Genomic DNA, 19,584 nt, shown 5'->3' with positions numbered 1-19,584 from the left:
CTGTATAACTGATGTATGAGACTGACAAACACTTGACTCAGCGTGTTTTACCTGGGAGCAGAGAGTGGCGTCCTCGTGAAAGTACCCCCTCATGAACGTGCAGTACTCTCGGGTCGTAATCTCACATCTGCAGGAAACAAAACATGTGATAAGAGACGATGAACAAGACTTTTTTATGTTAAAAGTGAAACTCAATTTGCCCTGTTCTTGTCCTACAGTTTGCGTGAAATCATTTTCCAGGACTTTTCCAGGACATTTATAGTTATGTAATCACCGTCTACAAACAGATTACTCAATTTTTTATACAGTCTTTATAATAAACCTGTGGTCTAAGTCTAAATGGACCAACACATTTGAGTTTCTCTGGAAAATACTTTTGGTGATTTACATAACAAAATATAATTAGATGAACACGTGTGAATGCAATCATATCATTTTGATCTGATAAAATTTTTTTGGGTCCAGCCCGATACGATACTTAACTTTGGTGTAATCACCGATAATGATACTGATACCGCACAGCATGAAGAACTCGACCAACTGCTCAGCTCTGTTATAGCACAACAGCAAAACATAACTGTAGTAAGTGTGTCTCTACAGAACATCTACAGAATAAAAGAGATTTTGAGGCTAACATGTCAGAGTGAAATGTGTAATGGTCCTGATGAGGAGTTGTATTGATTTAAGCACTTTCACTTTACTTTATACCACAGAGTGAGGATAAAAACAGCAGTGAGACCTGTAAAATGACCTCATCCTTGGAGCACATGAATCGTTATGGAGAGCAAACAGAGTCTGAGTTAGCGCTGCTGTGGTATTGGCGCTGCTGCTGTGGTATTGGCGCTGCTGCTGTGGTGTTAGCGTTGCTGCGGTGTTAGCACTGCTGCTGTCGTGTTAGCACAGTCGTCGGGCTGCAGTCTCTGTAGTTATTTTACCAAGTCAAGCGTCCACTCCAAAGGCTAAATGAAGGTATCACAGAGCTAACACAAATGTCTTTTCTGTCATTATTAGTGCATTTTAAGTGTCTGCAGTAGGGATGGGACGATATTAAAATTTAGACTCACGATTATTGTGACCAAAATAATCGCGATTAACGATATTATCACGATAATCATTAACCTGTTAACATTTGTCTACTTTACAGTAAGGTATATATACTTCTGTGTCACCCCCACAAACAATCTACACATCAAATGAAAGCTATGATGCTCGTCTTTCTGAATATGCAAACCATTTTCACCTGCAATCACCACAGTGTTGACAGGAAAGACGTTTTACAGAAAAAAATAAAATTTGGATTTGGACTTCAATTACCTTTGAGGGTTCTGGTTCTGTCAAACATCAACATATCTTCCCAGAAAGTAGGTCTCATTCATTCCGTACAGGTCCAGAGAATATAATCCAGTGAAGAAATCATATCCACAAATAAATTAGATCCTACATGTCCAATCTGCTGCAGGAACACATTCCAAACGTGAAATCTGCTCCGTCACTTTTTTGCATTTCTTTTGTCAGTTTCAGGCATAATAAACTTTGTTTCTCAGTGTTAAACAAATCAGTGCTACACATGAATGAAAGTTTACCCTCCACTCTCCCCCTTGTAGAATCAACCTATTACATTACACACATGATGTGTGTAATGCAAGTGATGTTTTCCCCTTACAGCCAATGAGCACAATGTATACATGCCATGGTTTTCCATAAACAGATGGAGCATGACAAGTGTAAATGTAGGTCGTGTCCCAATTTGTCAAATGCACTGTTCGAAGTACCACTCAAAGTACCTGGCCGAAAATGTGTATTGTATTGAAACTGCAAACATGAGGCTGTCTGGTGCTGTAAAGGCGATTATAATCATGCACGATGATCACGCTTATTAAAAAATGCCACTAACGATTAATTGCAGACCTTTTTTATCGTGTAGCAAAAGACGAAGTTAAAATCTGTCAACTATACAAATTGTTGTAAGAGTGAAGACATTTCGCTGTTCATCCAAGCCGCTTCTTCAGTTCTGGTTAGATTTCTGGAGGCCACTGCCTTATATCTATCTGAAGGGAGGGGCTAACTACACTGGGGGCGACAATAGCTCAGTTGGGGGCGAGAGTAGCTCAGTTGGTAGAGTGTTTGTCCACTGATCTGAAGGTTGGCGGTTCAAATCCTGCTCTCGACATAAACATCATTGGTTAAGCAGTCAGATCCACTGATCCACAGCTTGGCAGTGCGACTCCAGCTCACACAGATGAACGCTGTCGGTATGTCCTTGGGCTAGACACTTAAGGTGGAAAAGTGCTATATAAAAATGTGACCATTTACCATTTTGAAACTGTAAACATCTACTGTCTCCAGTTTTAGCTGGAACTACCCTATTCAGCCCTTAACGACCCTACTATTGTTCTCATTGGTTTGAGTCTTTATCGCGATAGCGATATTGTCATACATCGTCCCATCCCTAGTCTGCAGAACCTCCACAAACTGTGTCTAACCTGCTACGGGAGTTAGTGTTAGCATTAGTCTCAGATGTCAACAGCGGCAGTGGTCGCATTTATGGGTCTTATTCTGGATAAATTAGAGTGATATCAATTTGGTCTGAGTACTCGCCAAAACGATACCTGAAAAACGTGCGGTAGCGGAGCTTTTGCCAATTTCAGTATCGGAACAACCCTTTACTTTACTAATAATGATAATATAATCCAACATAAAAAGTACTAAGTGGCCATTTGATTAGTTTGTACCTGCCCTTGGTTCCTATGCAGCATGGCCGCCCCTTGAGCGTGCAGTCCATGTGACTGTAACCCGTGTGGTTCCATCCCTTTGGCAATGTGCACATCTGTAAACAGAAAGAACATGTTTAAGTACAACTTTGGGATCATTTAATAAACATGAAGCAGATCAGTTTGAATGTAACTTACAGGCCAACGTGTGATATCGTCGGGCCACACGTGAGGCGGCGTAGACGCAGGCTCTTCACACACTCTAAGAACAAATAAAATGAGTGCAATGCACCCTATTGTGATTGTGTCTCTATGGTTCTCATCTCTGACCCTGTGGATCATTTTGTTATAATTTACTAATTTTAAATCACAATATTCATCTAAAACGACACATGCACATCACACTAGCAAGCAGCCCATTTTTTTTCATTTGTACCAAAATGACTATGCGATGTTGCCGAATCCTATCACCGTATCACCAATTAAGAAAATAAAACTGGAGAAGGAAGGGCCTATGTCACAGTGGGCGTGTACTTCACAGTGGGCGTGTACTTGTGGAGGTTAAATGGGGGTAGACTGGCAAAATGGCGTCTTGAAAATAAGTGCCTCATACAATCCCCACAGTGTCCACTCAAATAACATAGAGGTGGTTCATGAGTATAAATACCTTGGTGTATTGATTGATGACTTCCTCACTTTCAAACCACACGTTAGAGAATCTTGTCAAGAAACTGAGACTAAAATTGTGTTTTTATTTTCGAAACAAGCTGTGTTTTTCGTTTGAAGTAAAGAAGTGACTTGTCACTGCAACTTTCCTCTCTGTTGGATTATGGAGATCTGTTTTATATGACTGCTTCAGCTCAAAGTCTTCGAATGGTTGACACTGTTTATCATGCTTCTCTATGGTTCATTACTAACTGTAAAGCAATGACACATCACTGTGAGTTGTATTCTCGAGTGGGATGGCCTGCCCTGGCCATTCGAAGGAGGAGTCATTGGTAAGGCAATTCTTGGACTACTGCTGACCTACATCTGTTCCTTACTGTCACAGAGAAGGGCTGATTCTTATTCTCTTCGTTCACAAGATCATGTGTTGCTCTCTGTTCCATTTCCTCGCACTGAACTGGGCAAAAAGGCTTTTGTCCACTCTGCACCTTATGCATGGAATATGTTCTTTTTTTTTATCTTGTCTCGTTTTAATTACTGTAAATTTCGGACTACAGAGCGCACCTCAATATAAGCCGTGCGGCTTATATTGAGGTGCGCTCTGTAGTCCGAAATTCAAGAAAATCAATTTTGTCCATATATAAGCCGCAGGTTTTCATATTGTAACATGAGATATTTACACAGAAAGACGGTGCACCGACACCTGCCTGAAAATTGGCACCAACACGACATCAACACGGGATGAACACACCTGCAGGTTTAGAAAATAAAGCTGCACCAACACGGAAAATCTGCTTTTATTTCCTCTGAAAACTTTTGTCATCTTTTTACATTGACCAAGTTGGATTCATTGATGCCGAGCTTACGTGCAGTGGCTCTATTTCAGGGGTTGGCAACCCGCGGCTCCGGAGCCGCATGCGCATCTTTCAGCCTTATACTGCGGCTCTGCGTGGCTTGGGAAAATACATTTTAAGTATTTAATTGAAGTGTATTTTATTTGTGTTAGCTCTTTTTTTGTTGCAGTTTAAATTGGAAGATTATTATGATCTTAAAATAAAATTATATTTTCTTATTTTTCGTTGCTCAAAATAAGCGTCACACTCGCGGAACAATGTTCAAAACAAACACGTCTCACATCTCACGTCTCACAGACACAGACACAGACACTGACACTGACACTGACACTGACACAGCTCACAGTCCTGCGTAAAGAGTCCTGGAGCAACTTTCGCCCGTCCCTAATGACACACTAATAAGCTCGTCCGTAGATGTATCATGACAATCCTGCTGGAAATCGCCACAGAAATCTATTTGATGTAGTAGCAAGTATATTATCTGCTCTTGTCTCCGCGATGACGTTTCACGTATAACACATCAGACATGTCGCCCAAAAGTAGAGCCACAAGCGAGTGAAAATGAGCCAAAACAAAAGTAGCAGAGCTCACACTGATGCAGCGGTTTGGTGAGTTGTATTTTTTTATGCACTTAAGTTGTTTTTGCCATATTTATCTGCCACGTGTAGAAGGCTTGTCCGTGAAAATAAAACCTACATTATTCCGTTACATTATTATTATTATTATTATTATACACAGTGTTATCTTCATTTTAGATGTCAAAAAGTATTTGCGGCTCCCAGTGTTTTATTTTAGGTGGAAAGTGGGTCCAAATGGCTCTTTGCATGTTAACGGTTGCCGACCCCTGCTCTATTTCCTTCTTTATCTTAAAAACTGCATCATATCCATTTCATGATGCGCAAAATGATCGTTCAAAATCAAAACTACTGAATTCTTTAGAGCAGAATCTTTCCCCACGTCTGTCTCACTTTTACGTTTACAGCTAGAGAGCGCCCCCCCCCAGGGGCCATTATCCAGTAAAATTCTATAAATAAGCCGCACTGCTGTATAGGCCGTGGAAAAAAAGTCGCGGCTTATAGTCCGAAATTTACGGTATGTAACTGTATTTTTTATTTGCTGCTGCCGCTTGGCCAGGACTCCCTTGAAAAAGAGGTTTTTAATCTCAATGGGACTTTCCTGGTTAAATAAAGGTTAAATAAATAGAATAAAAAGAGATTAAAGATTACTCAAACATGAATCACTCCAAATACAACTTCAGAATTAGAACTGATTAAAAGGGCTGATTTAGCAGACGAGGAAGTGGCACAAAAAACATTTAAAAACTTTAAATTAAAATGACCTCGGGTCCTGATGACAGACTGCACCCGATGACCTCATGATGTCCATGTCCTCATTTTCCCATTTGATGAAAGTGGCCAACGTCTCCTATAACAGTAACAGTACAATGATTCAAAACATGTCAGAAAGCAAAATATGTGTAAGAATATAGTTTGTGCTGTCAGCAGTGTAGAAACGGCAGTACAGGCCTGAAGAAATGTTCACTTTCCAGTCCCAGATCTTCCTTATGCTTTTCCCTATAGGAATTCACTCAATTAAATGTAAATAGCCTCCACACACACACACACACACAAGTTGAGTTTCCACGTTTCTTGGGGACATCAACTATACATTCCTTCCCTAGAGACTGATCCTAACATTAACATTAAAATCCTAACTTTTTTGTCAGGACTCCCTAAAAGCTTGGCATTTCGTCGAGGGGCAGGACATAACATTTATTGTAACCAAAGTGGCAACCCACTTTTAAACAGTGTTCTTCTATTTTGTGCAGCTAAATGACTATAGGACTAAGTGAATTTAGATAAAAAATTATAACAAAAATACATCCAGATTTTTTCAGTTGATGCTTCAGAGGCTCCATTTTACCCCAAACAGTTACGCCAACAAAAGACACTTTGTGATAGTGATTACACTGCAAATAGTGATTGTGAATAGATATATCGACAAAAATCAACAACACATTCAGGTTAAGGTTAGGGTGAGGATCAGGGTTTTTGGTTTGGTTTGTAAACAAGTCAGAACTGTAGCTGTAATTTCAAGACAAAATAAAAATATAAATAACTATAAATAACAAAAAATCTTGTTAACTGAGTCTTAATATTAGCTGTCTGCTGATTATGAAATTAAAATACAGCACTGCACAGCACACAGCAGCCCTGCTCCCGGACAAAAATGGCATGAATTTACAGAGTTACAGAGAGAATTTACAGATAAAACCCATTCACACCCTCTCACACACACACGCAAGCACGCATGCACACATGCACACACACACAGACAGACACAGAGACACAGAATCACACATGAACACAGTCACACAATCACAGACAGACAAAATCACACACCAGTTTGAGGGGTGGTTTACACACAGAACAGCCTGAAGTATTTTCTAGACTATTAGTCGCACTTTTCTTTCATAGTTTGTCATTTTGGGCTGTGACTTATGTGAAATTATTATAATATATAATTTCACATCTTCGTTATTGTCACACTGACAACTGTGTGAAGGCATTTTAGGCTCGTTTACCAGTATGACAGCCACGCAGAATCGGTGCTTCATCTACTTCCGGAGCAGGTGTAGTTGATCAGAAGCAACACGGAGGATGAAGAATTCAGTGGATTTAGTGATTTGGAGTGGAGTGAGATCCAATAAACTTGTTAGCTTGTTTTTTATGCTTTAGTTGCGTCCAGTTGTGTCGCCTAGACTGCCATTACAGGGCCAAACCCTGGAGCCAGGCCTGGGGTGGGTGTTCGCCAGCGACCGCCTGGTGACTGGGCCTTTCCGCACGGGGCCCGGCAGGGCTTAACCTGAAGGAGTTGGGGCCGTCCTCTCATGGACCCACCGCCTGCCGGAGGATCCGTGGGAAGGCTGGTGCAAAGAGATCTGGGCAGCAGTTGAAGGCGGGGGCCTCTCGGAGACTAGCTCTGGGGACATGGAATGTTCCCTTGCTGGGTAAGAAAAAGCCTGAGTTTGTGCGGGAAGTTGAGCGTTACCAGCTAGGTATAGTCGGTCTCACCTCCACGCGCAGCTTGGGCTCTGGAACCCAACTCCTTGAGAGGGGCTGGACTCTCCAATTCTCTGGCGTTGATTCTCTGGCGTTGCCCGCGGAGAGAGGCACAGCTCAGCCGCCTTGTGTTGGAGTACACCATGTTGAAAGAGAGGGTCCCTGCACCTTCGGGTCGGGGACAGGTCTCTCACTGTTGTGTCGGCCTACGGACCACCAAACAGCAATGCAGAGTACCCAGCCTTCTTGGAGTCCCTGGGGGGTTACTAGACAATGCACTGACTGTAGACTCCATTCTTCTCCTGGCGGACTTCAGTGCCCATGTGGGTAATGACAGTGGCAATTGGAGGGGCGTGATTGGGAAGAACGGCGTCTTCTGAACCCGAGTGATGTTCTGTTATTGGACTTCTGTGCTAGCCACAGTTTGTCCATAATGAACACCATCTTCAAGCACAAGGGTGTCTGCATTAATTGATATGTCCACTGTGTGCGTACTGTATGTTATGTCTCTATATGTGACATGAGTACCCTTGTCTAAAGACAAATTTCTCCTGAGGGAGACAATAAAGCCTAATTTAATCTAATCAGTGCACGTGGGACCAGGACACCCTAGGTCGGAGGTCCATGATCGACTTTGTTGTCGTGTCAGCTGGCAGGCTCAAGCGTATCATGAGGGTCTGCTGGGAACGTCTGGCGGAGCCCTCTGTCAAGGGGGTCTGCAACTCGCATCTCCGAAAGAGCTTCTCCCAGATCCCGGGGGAAGGCTCGTACGTAAGATTGTAAGGTCTGTGGTGTTTGTCGCGGCGGCAACCCCCGAACCAGGTGGTGGACACCGGAAGTAAGGGATGCTGTCAGGCTGCAAACAGGAGCTTTGTTGGCTTGTGGGACTCCTGAGGCAGCTGATAGGTACCAGCAGGGCAAGTGGCTTGTGCTGTCATGGTGGCAAAAACTTGGGGTTGGGAGGAGTTCGGGGAGGCCATAGAGGAGAACTATCGGATGAAATTCTGGCAAACTGTCCCAGGGGGAAGCAGTGCTTCACCAACACTGTTTACAGTGTGGGCGGAGAGCTGCTGACCTCAACTGGGGATGTTGTCGGACAGTGGAAGAAACACTTTGCGGATCTTCGCAATCCTTCCGAGAAGGAAGCAGAGACTGGGGACCCGAAGGCGGACTCGTCCATCACCCTGGCTGAAGTTACTGAGGTGGTTGGTAAGCTCCTCGGTGGCAAGGCCCCGGGGGTGGATGTGTTCCGTCCTGAGTACCTTAAGTCTCTGGATGTTGTGGGGCTGTCTTGGCTGACACGTCTCTGTAACATTGCGTAGCGGTGGGGGACAGTATGTCTGGACTGGCAGACTGGGGTGATGGTCCCTCTGTATAAGAAGGAGGACATGAGGGTGTGTTCCAATTAGAGGGGAATCACACTCCTCAACCTTTCCGGTAAGGTTTATTCCAGGGTCCTGGAGAGGAGAATCCGTCCAATAGTCAAACCTCAGATTCAAGAGGTGGTCGCGGAATGCTGGACCAACTCTACACTCTCCATTGGGTGCTCGAGGGTTCATGGGAGTTTGCCCATCCAGTCCACATTTTCTTTGTAGATCTGGAGAAGGCATTCGACCGTGTCCCTCGTGATGTCCGCCCTGCACTGGGGCGGTTTGCAGCTGAGTGTGAAGCAGCTGGGATGAGAATCAGCTCCTCCAAATCTGAGGCCATGGTTCTCGACTGGAAAAAGGCGGCTTGCCCTCTTCGGGTGGGTGGGGAGTCTCTGCCTCAAGTGGAGGAGTTCAGGTTCTTGTTCACGAGTGAGGGGTGGATGGAGCGTGAGATTGATAGGCAGATCAGTGCAGAGTCCGCAGGGATGCGGTCGCTGTATCAGACCGTCGTGGCAAAGAAGGAGCTGGGTCGAAAGCTAAGGCTCTCGATTTACCAGTCAATCTACTTTCCTACCCTCACCTATGGTCATGAGCTCTGGGTAATGACCGAAAGGACAAGATCGTGGATACAAGCGGCTGAAATAGCGATCGCGAGCAGTTTTGTGTGTATATGTAATATGAGCGAGAGTTTATGTTATATTTAATGTGTTTACTAGTTCTATGGTGTGAACTGAAGGAAATGAAGGAAACTGATGGAAATGAAGAAGTAAAACCACAGCAAACATCAGTGAACAACTTTTGTGTCTCTCGTGTTTGTGGACAAGCCGGCATATGTTACGTTAGTGTAGCATATCTGATTAACTCGTAATACATATTCAGTCCGTTGCCTATGTGTTATGTTAGCGTGCTGTACTGCTATTCAGCATTTTCTCTATTTTATTGTTATCATTGTAACTTGCCTTTAAAGATAAGATGTCTGTTCTTGGTCTCGGATTTTGTAAAATAAATGTCACCAAAAAATGCGACTTATAGTCCAGTGCGACTAATATGTTTTGTTTTTTTTCTGGTGCGACTTAAACTCCAGAGCAGCATATAGTCCGGAAAATACAGTACATACAGAACAGTCTGAGGGGTGTTTGTTTTACACACAGAACAATCTGAGGGATCAGTTTGCACACAGACTGTTCTGTGTGTAAAACAAACACCCCTAAGACTGTGCTGAGGGGTCAGTGTGCCCACAGAACAGTCTGAGGGATGTTTGTTTTACACACAGAGCAGTCTGAGGGGTGTTTGTTTTTTTTACGTACAGAGCAGTCTGATGGGTGGGTTTGCACACACCCAGAGTTATCATTTTGGACACAGCACCCAGATTCCCTTTCCAGGTCTTTGGCTTTCTGAATGAGGCTGACGATCTGCTTGTCCTGTCGGATGCATGGAGAGAATTTGGCCCCGAGATGGATCAGGTCGTCCTAATTAAAACAAATAAATAAATAAGCCTCTACAAACTGTGCGTGTTTCTGTGTATAAGTACAAATATGTGTCCCCAAGGCCCGTTTAAGCAGGTATTGTAAATTTACATAATTCTAAAATAAACACTGATGTTTGTCCAAAAAGCCTGACTCACAGAACTAGGACCAATCCAGAAGTTCTCCTGTTGTGTGTATTTGACACTCTCATAAATTCCTTTGTTCTTAAGCACCTACAAGGTACAAAATGTGGCACAATTAAAATTAAATAACATAAAATGTGTTTATAAATGTCTGTAAAACTCACCAGCTGAGTTTGTGAGTGCTGTGCAAACCCCACAGGGGCAAAACCATATGTACAACAGGCCAGCAATGTGATCACAACATGGACAAATGTTATCCAGTAGGTAAAGTACGGCCTGTAAACACAACAGAGGAACATGCGAAGCAAGTATTTTAAATACTTTACTTATTCTAGACCACTCCAGCACATTGGCCATAAGAGACTCCTCACAGACTCAAACCATAACAGTCTCCTCACAGACCCAGGCTGCATTGTCCACTTCCCGCTAACTAAAGGCAAACAGGAGTCTGACCTGTGGCTGTGGAAATGGTCCAGTTGTTTTTGGACGTTACTGCTGAGGCTGCGGCGATAGTGTCTGTTCAGCCATTTCCCCACGACGCCCATGCCGTACTGGCGCTGCTGTCGGTCAAAGGCGAAATGCTTCACTTGTGACGCGATACGCTGACCACGGCGGGGGCGCGGCTCTAGTCCAGCTCCGGGCGTTTTGGGAGTTCGAGAGATCTCTGTGCTTCAGTTTTTGGGCAAAACAAGATTAAAATGTTTAAGCAGAATAACTAATACAGGTCAACAGGTCATCAACAGTAAGTCTACTGCCCCCTGTGGTGGTATTACTCACTGGCTGTAGTCTGGTGTGTCTCCGAGACCAAAAGAGGCAGATATGGGAGGAGACTCAAACACATCGTCAGCCATAGAGTAAAACTCATCTCGGGCGTCCCCCTTGTGAACGAAAACTATATAATTTAGTTACTTAAACATGTTTTTTCAAATGATTCAACTGTTCTGTTGTATTTGTACCAAATAAATTAAACAGTAAATTTCAAGAATTTCTGCCGTAATTGTGGCTGACCTTCCCAAAGAAGAGAGAGCGAGAGGTGTCGGCAGAGTCCACAGCGTCCTCGTCCATCCAGCTTGGACGCAAGAAGCTCCTTTTGGGAAAACTACGACGAGACTGTGAGCCCAGCACACCACCATGACCCTGGACAAAACCAGCACACACCAGTAAGGACACAAGTGTAAGGACACAAGAGTAAGGACACAAGAGTAAGGACACAAGAGTAAGGACACAACAGTGAGGAGACAACAGTGAGGACACAACAGTGAGGACACAACAGTGAGGACACAACAGTGAGGACACAAAAGTGAGGACACAACAGTGACACAGTTGTAAGGACACAGTTGTAAGGGCACAGCTGTAACAATACAGGGCCACAACGGGGCCCTACATGCCACATTAAAATGTTTAAAGAAAGCTCAGATCTTCTCAGTCATAATCAGTTTTTATTAACTTTTCAACTTTAAGTCTTTTCAAACACCACAAGGGGGTGCTAGATAGCTCCTGTTATCCCACTGTTCCTTCCCTAATGTAATATCCACTGCTGCAGAGGCCTTAAAAAGTATCTCATACAGACTGCACTAAACCTGACTCCACTCACCCTGAGCAGGTTGGAGGCAGCGCGGATGCTCATGCGGGCCACAGATTCCCTCTTGCGTTTGGGGAAGCGGCTGTACCCGGAGCGCTGGCTGGTGAAGGAGGAGAGGGAGGTGACCCCCGGGGTGATGGGCCCGGCCTTAGGAGTGTCCACCTCATCTGCCCCACGGAAGGCTCGCCCTCGGGCAAGTGGGTCCACGATCTGGTATTACACAAACCTCTGTCTCAGCCCTTGAAATACAGTTTGTAAACGTACACAAAGTTCTAGGCTCCTGTGAACTATGGGAGCTTTTCAGACTCTAGAATGCAATGATGTTATGCTGCCATGGGGGCGCAAGGACCAGTTTCTCCTATTGATTACATTGGACTTTCTCATGAAATATCCAAAAGGTAACCTCACAAATATGGACCCTGATCATTTCTATTTCAAGTTAAATATGATTGGCCTGTAGAAAGTGGTGATGTCCTCTGTGTTAAACATGATTGGTCTGTAGAATATGGTGATGTCACCTGTATTAATTATGATTGGCCTGTAGAATGTGTGATGTTGTCTGTATTAAATATGATTGGTCTATAAAATGTAGTGATGTCATCTGAAACCCAAAAGTCTGGACACGCCCCCTTTCACCTCCCTTTATTTTTACTACTTTCGACCTTTTAAATACACACAGAAGACATCAAATATATGAAGCAAGATACCGTAAATTTCGGACTATAAGCCGCGACTTTTTTTCCACGCTTTGAACCCTGCGGCCTATACAGCAGTGCGGCTTATTTATAGAATTTTACTGGATAACGGCCCCTGGGGGGGCTCTCTAGCTGTAAACGTAAAAGTGAGACAGACGCGGGGAAAGATTCTGCTCTGAAGAATTCACTAGTTTTGATTTTGAACGATCATTTTGCGCATCATGAAATGGATATGATGCAGTTTTTAAGATAAAGAAGGATTTAGAGCAGGGGTCGGCCTTTAACACGCAAAGAGCCATTTGGACCCACTTTCCACGTAAAATAAAACACTGGGAGCCGCAAATACTTTTTGACATCTAAAATGAAGATAATACTGTGTATAATAATAATAATGTAACGGAATAATGTAGGTTTTATTTTCACAGACAAGCCTTCTACACGTGGCAGATAAATATGGCAAAAATAACTTAAGTGCATAAAAAAATACAACTCACCAAACCGCTGCATCAGTGTGAGCTCTGCGCTGCCCTGTCTACTCTGCTCCGCAGTTTCTTAAAAAAAAACAAAACTCTAAAGGCGTATCGTTTAATCCCAGGTGCTTATTCTCCATGTGCCAAAGCAGTTTTGAAGGTTTCATTGCCTCATTTGCTTTTCCCGCATATTACACAGAGCGAACTGTGCGTGAGAGTCACCTGTAGCGACAAACCCAGATTTTAAGTAGGCATTGTCTGTTAAATTTATCTTTCTTTTTCTTGGAGGTCGTAGTCTCCTCTTCTGGCTCCTCAGTTGTCCTTTTCCCCTTTGTTAAAAGCTCTCCAAAGACTTTTGTTTTGGCTCATTTTCACTCGCTTGTGGCTCTACTTTTGGGCGACATGTCTGATGTGTTATACATGATACGTCATCGCGGAGACAAGAGCAGATAATAAACTTGCTACTACATCAAATAGATTTCTGTGGCGATTTCCAGGAGGATTTTCATGATACATCTATGGACGAGCTTATTAGTGTGTCATTAGGGACGGGCGAAATTTGCTCCTGACCCCTGTGCGCACAGCGTCTGAAAATCAGGGCTCTTTACACAGGACAGTGAGCTGTGTCTGTGTCTGTGAGACGTGAGCGGTGTTTGTTTTGAACATTGTTCCGCGAGTGTGATGCTTATTTTGAGCAACGAAAAATAAGAAAATATAATTTTATTTTAAGATCATAATAATCTTCCAATTTAAACTACAATAAAAAAGAGCTAACACAAATAAAATACACTTCAATTAAACACTTAAAATGTATTTTCCCAAGCCACGCAGAGCGTATAAGGCTGAAAGAGGCGCATGTGGCTCCGGAGCCGCGGGTTGCCGCGTGAGCTCGGCATCAATGAATCCAACTTGGTCAATGTAAAAAGACGACAGAAGTTTTCAGAGGAAATAAAAGCACATTTTCCGTGTTGGTGCAGCTTTATTTTCTAAACCTGCAGGTGTGTTCATCCCGTGTTGATGTCGTGTTGGTGCCAGTTTTCAGGCAGGTGTCGGCGCACCGTCTTTCTGTGTAAATATCTCATGTTACAATATGAAAACCTGCGGCTTATACTCATTACAAAAGGAGTAAATATTTCAAATGTCAATGTGGTGGATGTTGCTCTGTCTGATCATTTCTGTGTCTTCTTTGACCTGTCTGTTATTCCCAAACCAGCGGCTGGTCCTGCAGTTGTTCGAAGGAGACACATAAATGATAACACAGGTGCACTGTTCATGGAAATGATACACTTTGAAAATGCCTCATGTTCTGATGTTGATGATTTGTTGAACTCTGTAACTTCGAGTGTTTTGAATGTTCTGGACACCATTGCCCCAATGAAGGTTAAAATGGTTAAAGATAAGCAGAAAGCGCCATGGAGGAATGATGACTCGGTCAGGGCACAGAAAAGGGAGTGCCGGAGGGCCGAGCGGGAATGGCGCAAGTCAAAGCTCCAGGTTCATTATGAAATTTACAGAGAAAAGATGCACATGTACAACCACAGTTTATGTAGAACAAGGCAAAGGTATTTTTCTGACATTATTGGAAGTTGTAGTAACAACTCTCGTATCCTGTTTGCAATGGTAAACAGATTAACAACCCCCCCAGCTCCACTGCCGTTAGAACTAATTTCCACATCTAAGTGCAATGAGTTTGCAGTATTCTTTAATGACAAGGTTCAGGGTATTAAAAATGCCATAAATTCCACAACACAAATAACAACCCAGCACCCACCTAGACACTTAGAGCTGACTCACTTTACACCTGTAACTGATAAAACTGTCCAAGAGATTGTCACCAGTCTGAGTTCATCTACATGCTGCCTCGATGTGCTACCCACTAAATTTTTAAAGTCTGTGCTCAACAGTTTGCTGTCACCACTCACTCACATAGTTAATATGTCACTTCAATCTGGAACATTCCCAAGCGCTTTGAAAACTGTGGTTATCAAGCCTCTCCTAAAGAAGAGCAGTCTTGATGCCACAATATTGAACAATTATCGACCAATCTCAAATCTGCCATTTTTAGGCAAAGTCCTTGAAAAAGTTGTTTACCAACAGCTTATTAACTTCCTTGAAATGAACAACTCCTTTGATGTTTTCCAATCAGGTTTTAGACCCCACCACAGCACTGAGACTGCTCTTATCAAGGTGACAAATGACATCCGCCTGAACACTGATGCAGGCAAAGTCTCAGTCTTGATCCTGTTAGATCTGAGTGCTGCTTTTGACACTGTTGATCATGGGATCCTCTTACAGAGACTGGAGGACTGGGTGGGCATCTCTGGTACGGCACTAAACTGGTTCAAGTCCTATTTAGAAAACAGGGAGTACTTTGTTGAAATTGGAAAATGTATATCAGATAAAATGTCCCTGACCTGTGGGGTGCCCCAGGGTTCAATCCTGGGACCCCTGCTGTTCAATCTCTACATGCTGCCATTAGGCCAGTTAATACGCAGCAATAATGTGTCTTACCACAACTATGCAGATGACACTCAAATCTATGTCTCACTAGCAGCAGGTGAATATGGACCAGTGGATTCACTCTGCCACTGCATCCAACAGATCAGTGTGTGGATGCAAAACAACTTTCTTCTGCTAAACTCAGACAAGACTGAAGTTATCATCTTTGGCCCACAGAAACATAGAGAAAGTGTCAGCAGTCACCTCCAGTCTCTCTCTCTAAAACCTTCAAATCAGGCTAGAAATCTAGGGGTAATAATGGACTCAGACTTGAACTTTAACAGCCACATCAAATCAATAACATCTGCAGCTTTTTACCACCTAAAGAACATTGCAAAAATCAAAGGTATACTGTCAAAGCCAGACTTAGAGAGACTTATCCATGCATTTGTCTCCAGTAGGTTAGACTACTGTAACGGCCTGCTCACTGGCCTCTCCAAACGAGCCTTAACACAGCTGCAGTACATCCAGAATGCTGCTGCTCGGGTCCTGACTAGAACCAGGAAGTATGAGCACATAAGTCCTGTGCTCAGGTCTCTGCACTGGCTTCCTGTAGCTCAAAGAATAGACTTTAAAGCAGCTCTGCTTGTGTATAAGTCTCTCCATGGCCTAAGTCCAAAGTATATCTCCGACATGTTAGTGCCATATGAACCATCTCGCAATTTGAGGACTTCAGGGATCGGCCTCCTGCTGGTGCCCAGAGTCAGGACTAAACATGGGGAATCAGCGTTTAAATTTTATGCAGCTAAAACTTGGAACAGTCTTCCTGAAGATGTGAGACAGGCCTCTACTTTGACAATGTTTAAATCCAGACTCAAAACAGTTCTGTTTAGCTGTGCATATGACTGACAGGTTTTTATTCTGCACTCTTCTCTTTTAATGTTGATTTTATGATGATTATTTGTGATTATTTATGTTTGATTTGTGTGATTTTAATGTCTTTCTTATTCTGTAAAGCACTTTGAATTACCTTGTGTACGAATTGTGCTATACAAATAAACTTGCCTTGCCTTGCCTTGCCTATATTCAGGTGCGGCTTATATATGGACAAAATTGATTTTCTTTTCAAATTTAGCTGGTGCGGCTTATATTGAGGTGCGCTCTATAGTCCGAAATTTACGGTATATGGAATTAGTAGTGTAGTAAAGAAAACAAGTTAAATAGCTTTCCTAAATATTTTTCAACAAAGCAAAGGGCGGCCACTTTGAGGATTTGAATAGAAAACTTAAAAAAAAAAAACATAACTCATATATCTTACTTCATATATTTGAGGTCTTCTGTGTGTATTTAAAATGTAGAAAGTAGCAAAAATAAAGGAAAAACCCACATGATTGCGAGGGGGTGTATTCAAATGTCTGACTGGTCATGTCGTTATGAACCTGCATTTTTAGTTCTTGACTAAATCCCACTTCAGTTCTGCTGGTGGAGACTGGCACAGATGGTCCACGTCTCGCACACACTTCCATTTCCTTCACACTGTCTATGTGCTGTAATCTGTGTGTTGTACAAAATGGAGGTCGGCGTGTACCTTCTTCATTTTGTGTGTGGTGGGAGACTCTGGACCCTGCTCGACACTGGTGCAGGCTTCAGACTCGCGGTACTCTGGCTTTAGTTTGCCATAGCGCTGGCTGCAGTGGCGCAAGCTTTTCCGGTGCCAGGCCTGCTGTTTGCTCTCGCAGTTTTCTCCCACTCCAAACCACTGAGCCGTGTTCCTACAACAAACACACAACGAATCGCTAATGATCATGTGACCCCTATTCAGGCTTTATGACACCTTTATACTGGTATTATACATTATACACTATACAAGTTGAAACCCTAGACTGTATATATAAAATGGACATAGCTAACCTGCTAGCTGCCACGTTCCAAATAGGAAGTGATCATGGGCGAGCTTCCAGATCCATCAGCTCTGGCTCCAATTCACTTTCAATTGAAAATTGTGTCCCCTGTCTGTAACCGCTGCTGTCCGACCCGTCATTTTGGTCTTAAATGTTCGTATTAACCCCCTCTACATGATGTTTTTATTTTACTATTGTGTTCAGAAATCAAGATATGAACATTAATAACAGACAAATGAGGAGCCTTCTTTCCCTAAGGTCGCTCTACCTAGCGGTAGTACTGGTACAATACCTGTGGGTTGTAGGATACGTTTTACCTTCGGATGCTTTGTGAGAGGGAGGTTTGTCTGCCGAACTTCGACCGTCTATCTCTGGTCAAGTTTCCATCTCCGGCACCGAAGCTCTCGGACACTGAGCTGGTAGCCTGACCGCTCGCACTTTTCTTCAGTGCAGGTCGCAGAGGCTATGGAGACAAAGACAAGGCTCCTACAGTAAACTGAAGCTAGGGAAGAACATCACCAGGGTCAAGGGAGGGTCATATCCACAAAATCTCAATGGCATCACCTCACTATACAATAGTTAAACAGTGAATCAGGAACAGGCTAGCCAGGTCTTTATTAAGAAAAACACCAACTGCAAAAGGGCAGAAAAATTACCATGTGCCCCCAAGACGTTTCAGCTCAGTGTATTTTTACTTGGTAAGCATAGGGAAAGGACCTTTCAGAACTGATTTTAAACTTATGCTACGCAAATACTAAAAATGCCCCAAACTTTGAATAAGTTGAAGCTTCCTTAGACACAATTATAACCTGGCTTCAGTTAACTGAAACAGGCCCAACTAAATTTCAAAAAATGCTGAAGTCAAACACGATATTCTCGATGTTCTAATTGTTCAGAACCATTGAGATGTAAATGTTTTTGACACACTGCCCAGCCCTGAGCAGAACATAAACACTGAGTTACTTCTCTAAAACAAAACACCAGCAGATTATATGGCAGGGCGTTTAGGGTGTTATCAACAAATGTGTTTATTTTGGTTTCTGAACCCTTCTGGTCTGACGAGCAGACCTTGTTTCCAAATGTTATAAATTTTGTAAAATAAAAAAACATTTGATGTGATGAGATGTGATCCTTTATCCAGCTGCTATTTTAACACTTGATTCAAAGAGCCCATGAAGCTGTTGTTGTGGCAGAGGGCCATGTGGTGCAGTTGGAGCTACACTTAAAGGTCATAGTTGGAAAACCAAGTGTTGCAGGAGCATGCCCTGCTGAAGTTTACTGCTGCCCCTGCATCAGCCTGAGGCCCTCAGTGGAATGGCTCTGAGCCAGTGACGGGGACAGCTGTCCTGAATGCCTTCATGCTCCACACAGGCAGAGCGTGCCCCTGCAAACATGTGGACACTTATCACATACATCTGTATTCATTACATTTACACCCGGGGAAAACTCACACGGGGAAAACTCACACGGGGAAAACTCACACGGGGAAAACTCACACGGGGAAAACTCACACGGGGAAAACTCACACGGGGAAAACTCCAGGCTGGACAAAGACACTGCAATATAGTTTGGTTGCATAACAGATTATAAATAAGTTGGAAATGTTGGCAGCAATGAGATCGCAAGAGGCAGATCTGCTGCTTCTCCAGGAAAAACACTCTTTACTTTATTGTTTAAATCACTGAACAAAACCTTATGGAGCCTGTCTCTAACACAAACGGTTACACTCTGTCACATTTACCTGTTTGGCAGGATCTGTATCCATGTTTTCTGCAGTTGTGGGAATGGCTATTACAAGGCTTGGGGGCTTTTTGCTTTTGAGGCGACTATCTGATTGGCCCCCGTTTGGAGGAGGCTCCTCCCCTTCATGCGACGCCATTCACCTGTAAAGAAAATGGGTTAAAATTTACTTAAATGCTGTGTGAGCACTCAATACATTTGTCTCTGCCATTTAAAATGACACAAAAGACAGTTTAACGGCTTTCAGTTTCCTGCAAGAAAAAAACAACAACAACAACACATGAACCGGAAGTCTGTATCTGCTACAGCACTTAGATAATTAAGAATGCGCTGGCCTTTTGCCAGCGCATGCCTCGAGTGGGGGCGGGGCACTTCTGCCTCTGATGGTGGGGATCTGCCTGGTTTTCAGAGCTGCACTGCTTCATGCACATACTGAATAAAATAGTCAAAGTGATGGTAAACACACAAAAAGAAAGGACAAAAAT

The 19,584-nt window shown here is 43.3% G+C and overlaps 1 protein-coding gene across 1 annotated transcript in view; it reads right to left on the bottom strand.

Moving 5' to 3' along the window:
* Positions 1-19,584, bottom strand: part of LOC117380307 (inactive rhomboid protein 2-like) — a 42,509-nt gene that overhangs the window by 8,733 nt on the left and 14,192 nt on the right. Inside the window, exons 2-15 of the mRNA XM_033977132.2 lie at positions 19,101-19,242; positions 17,677-17,822; positions 17,047-17,230; positions 11,867-12,064; positions 11,281-11,409; positions 11,050-11,150; positions 10,726-10,941; positions 10,437-10,548; positions 10,288-10,362; positions 9,971-10,132; positions 5,571-5,656; positions 2,910-2,973; positions 2,733-2,827; positions 52-127 (exon numbers count right to left, since the gene is read on the bottom strand). Of these exons, the coding sequence (XP_033833023.1) occupies positions 52-127; positions 2,733-2,827; positions 2,910-2,973; positions 5,571-5,656; positions 9,971-10,132; positions 10,288-10,362; positions 10,437-10,548; positions 10,726-10,941; positions 11,050-11,150; positions 11,281-11,409; positions 11,867-12,064; positions 17,047-17,230; positions 17,677-17,822; positions 19,101-19,238 (1,782 nt within the window). The 5' untranslated portion in view covers positions 19,239-19,242. The remainder of the gene's footprint in view (positions 1-51; positions 128-2,732; positions 2,828-2,909; positions 2,974-5,570; positions 5,657-9,970; positions 10,133-10,287; positions 10,363-10,436; positions 10,549-10,725; positions 10,942-11,049; positions 11,151-11,280; positions 11,410-11,866; positions 12,065-17,046; positions 17,231-17,676; positions 17,823-19,100; positions 19,243-19,584) is intronic.

This window comes from Periophthalmus magnuspinnatus, chromosome 1 (genome assembly GCF_009829125.3).
Source record: "Periophthalmus magnuspinnatus isolate fPerMag1 chromosome 1, fPerMag1.2.pri, whole genome shotgun sequence".
Taxonomy (NCBI): Eukaryota; Metazoa; Chordata; class Actinopteri; order Gobiiformes; family Gobiidae; genus Periophthalmus; species Periophthalmus magnuspinnatus.
Note: the sequence above shows the minus strand (reverse complement) of the source record. Positions and strands in the feature narration are given on the sequence as shown.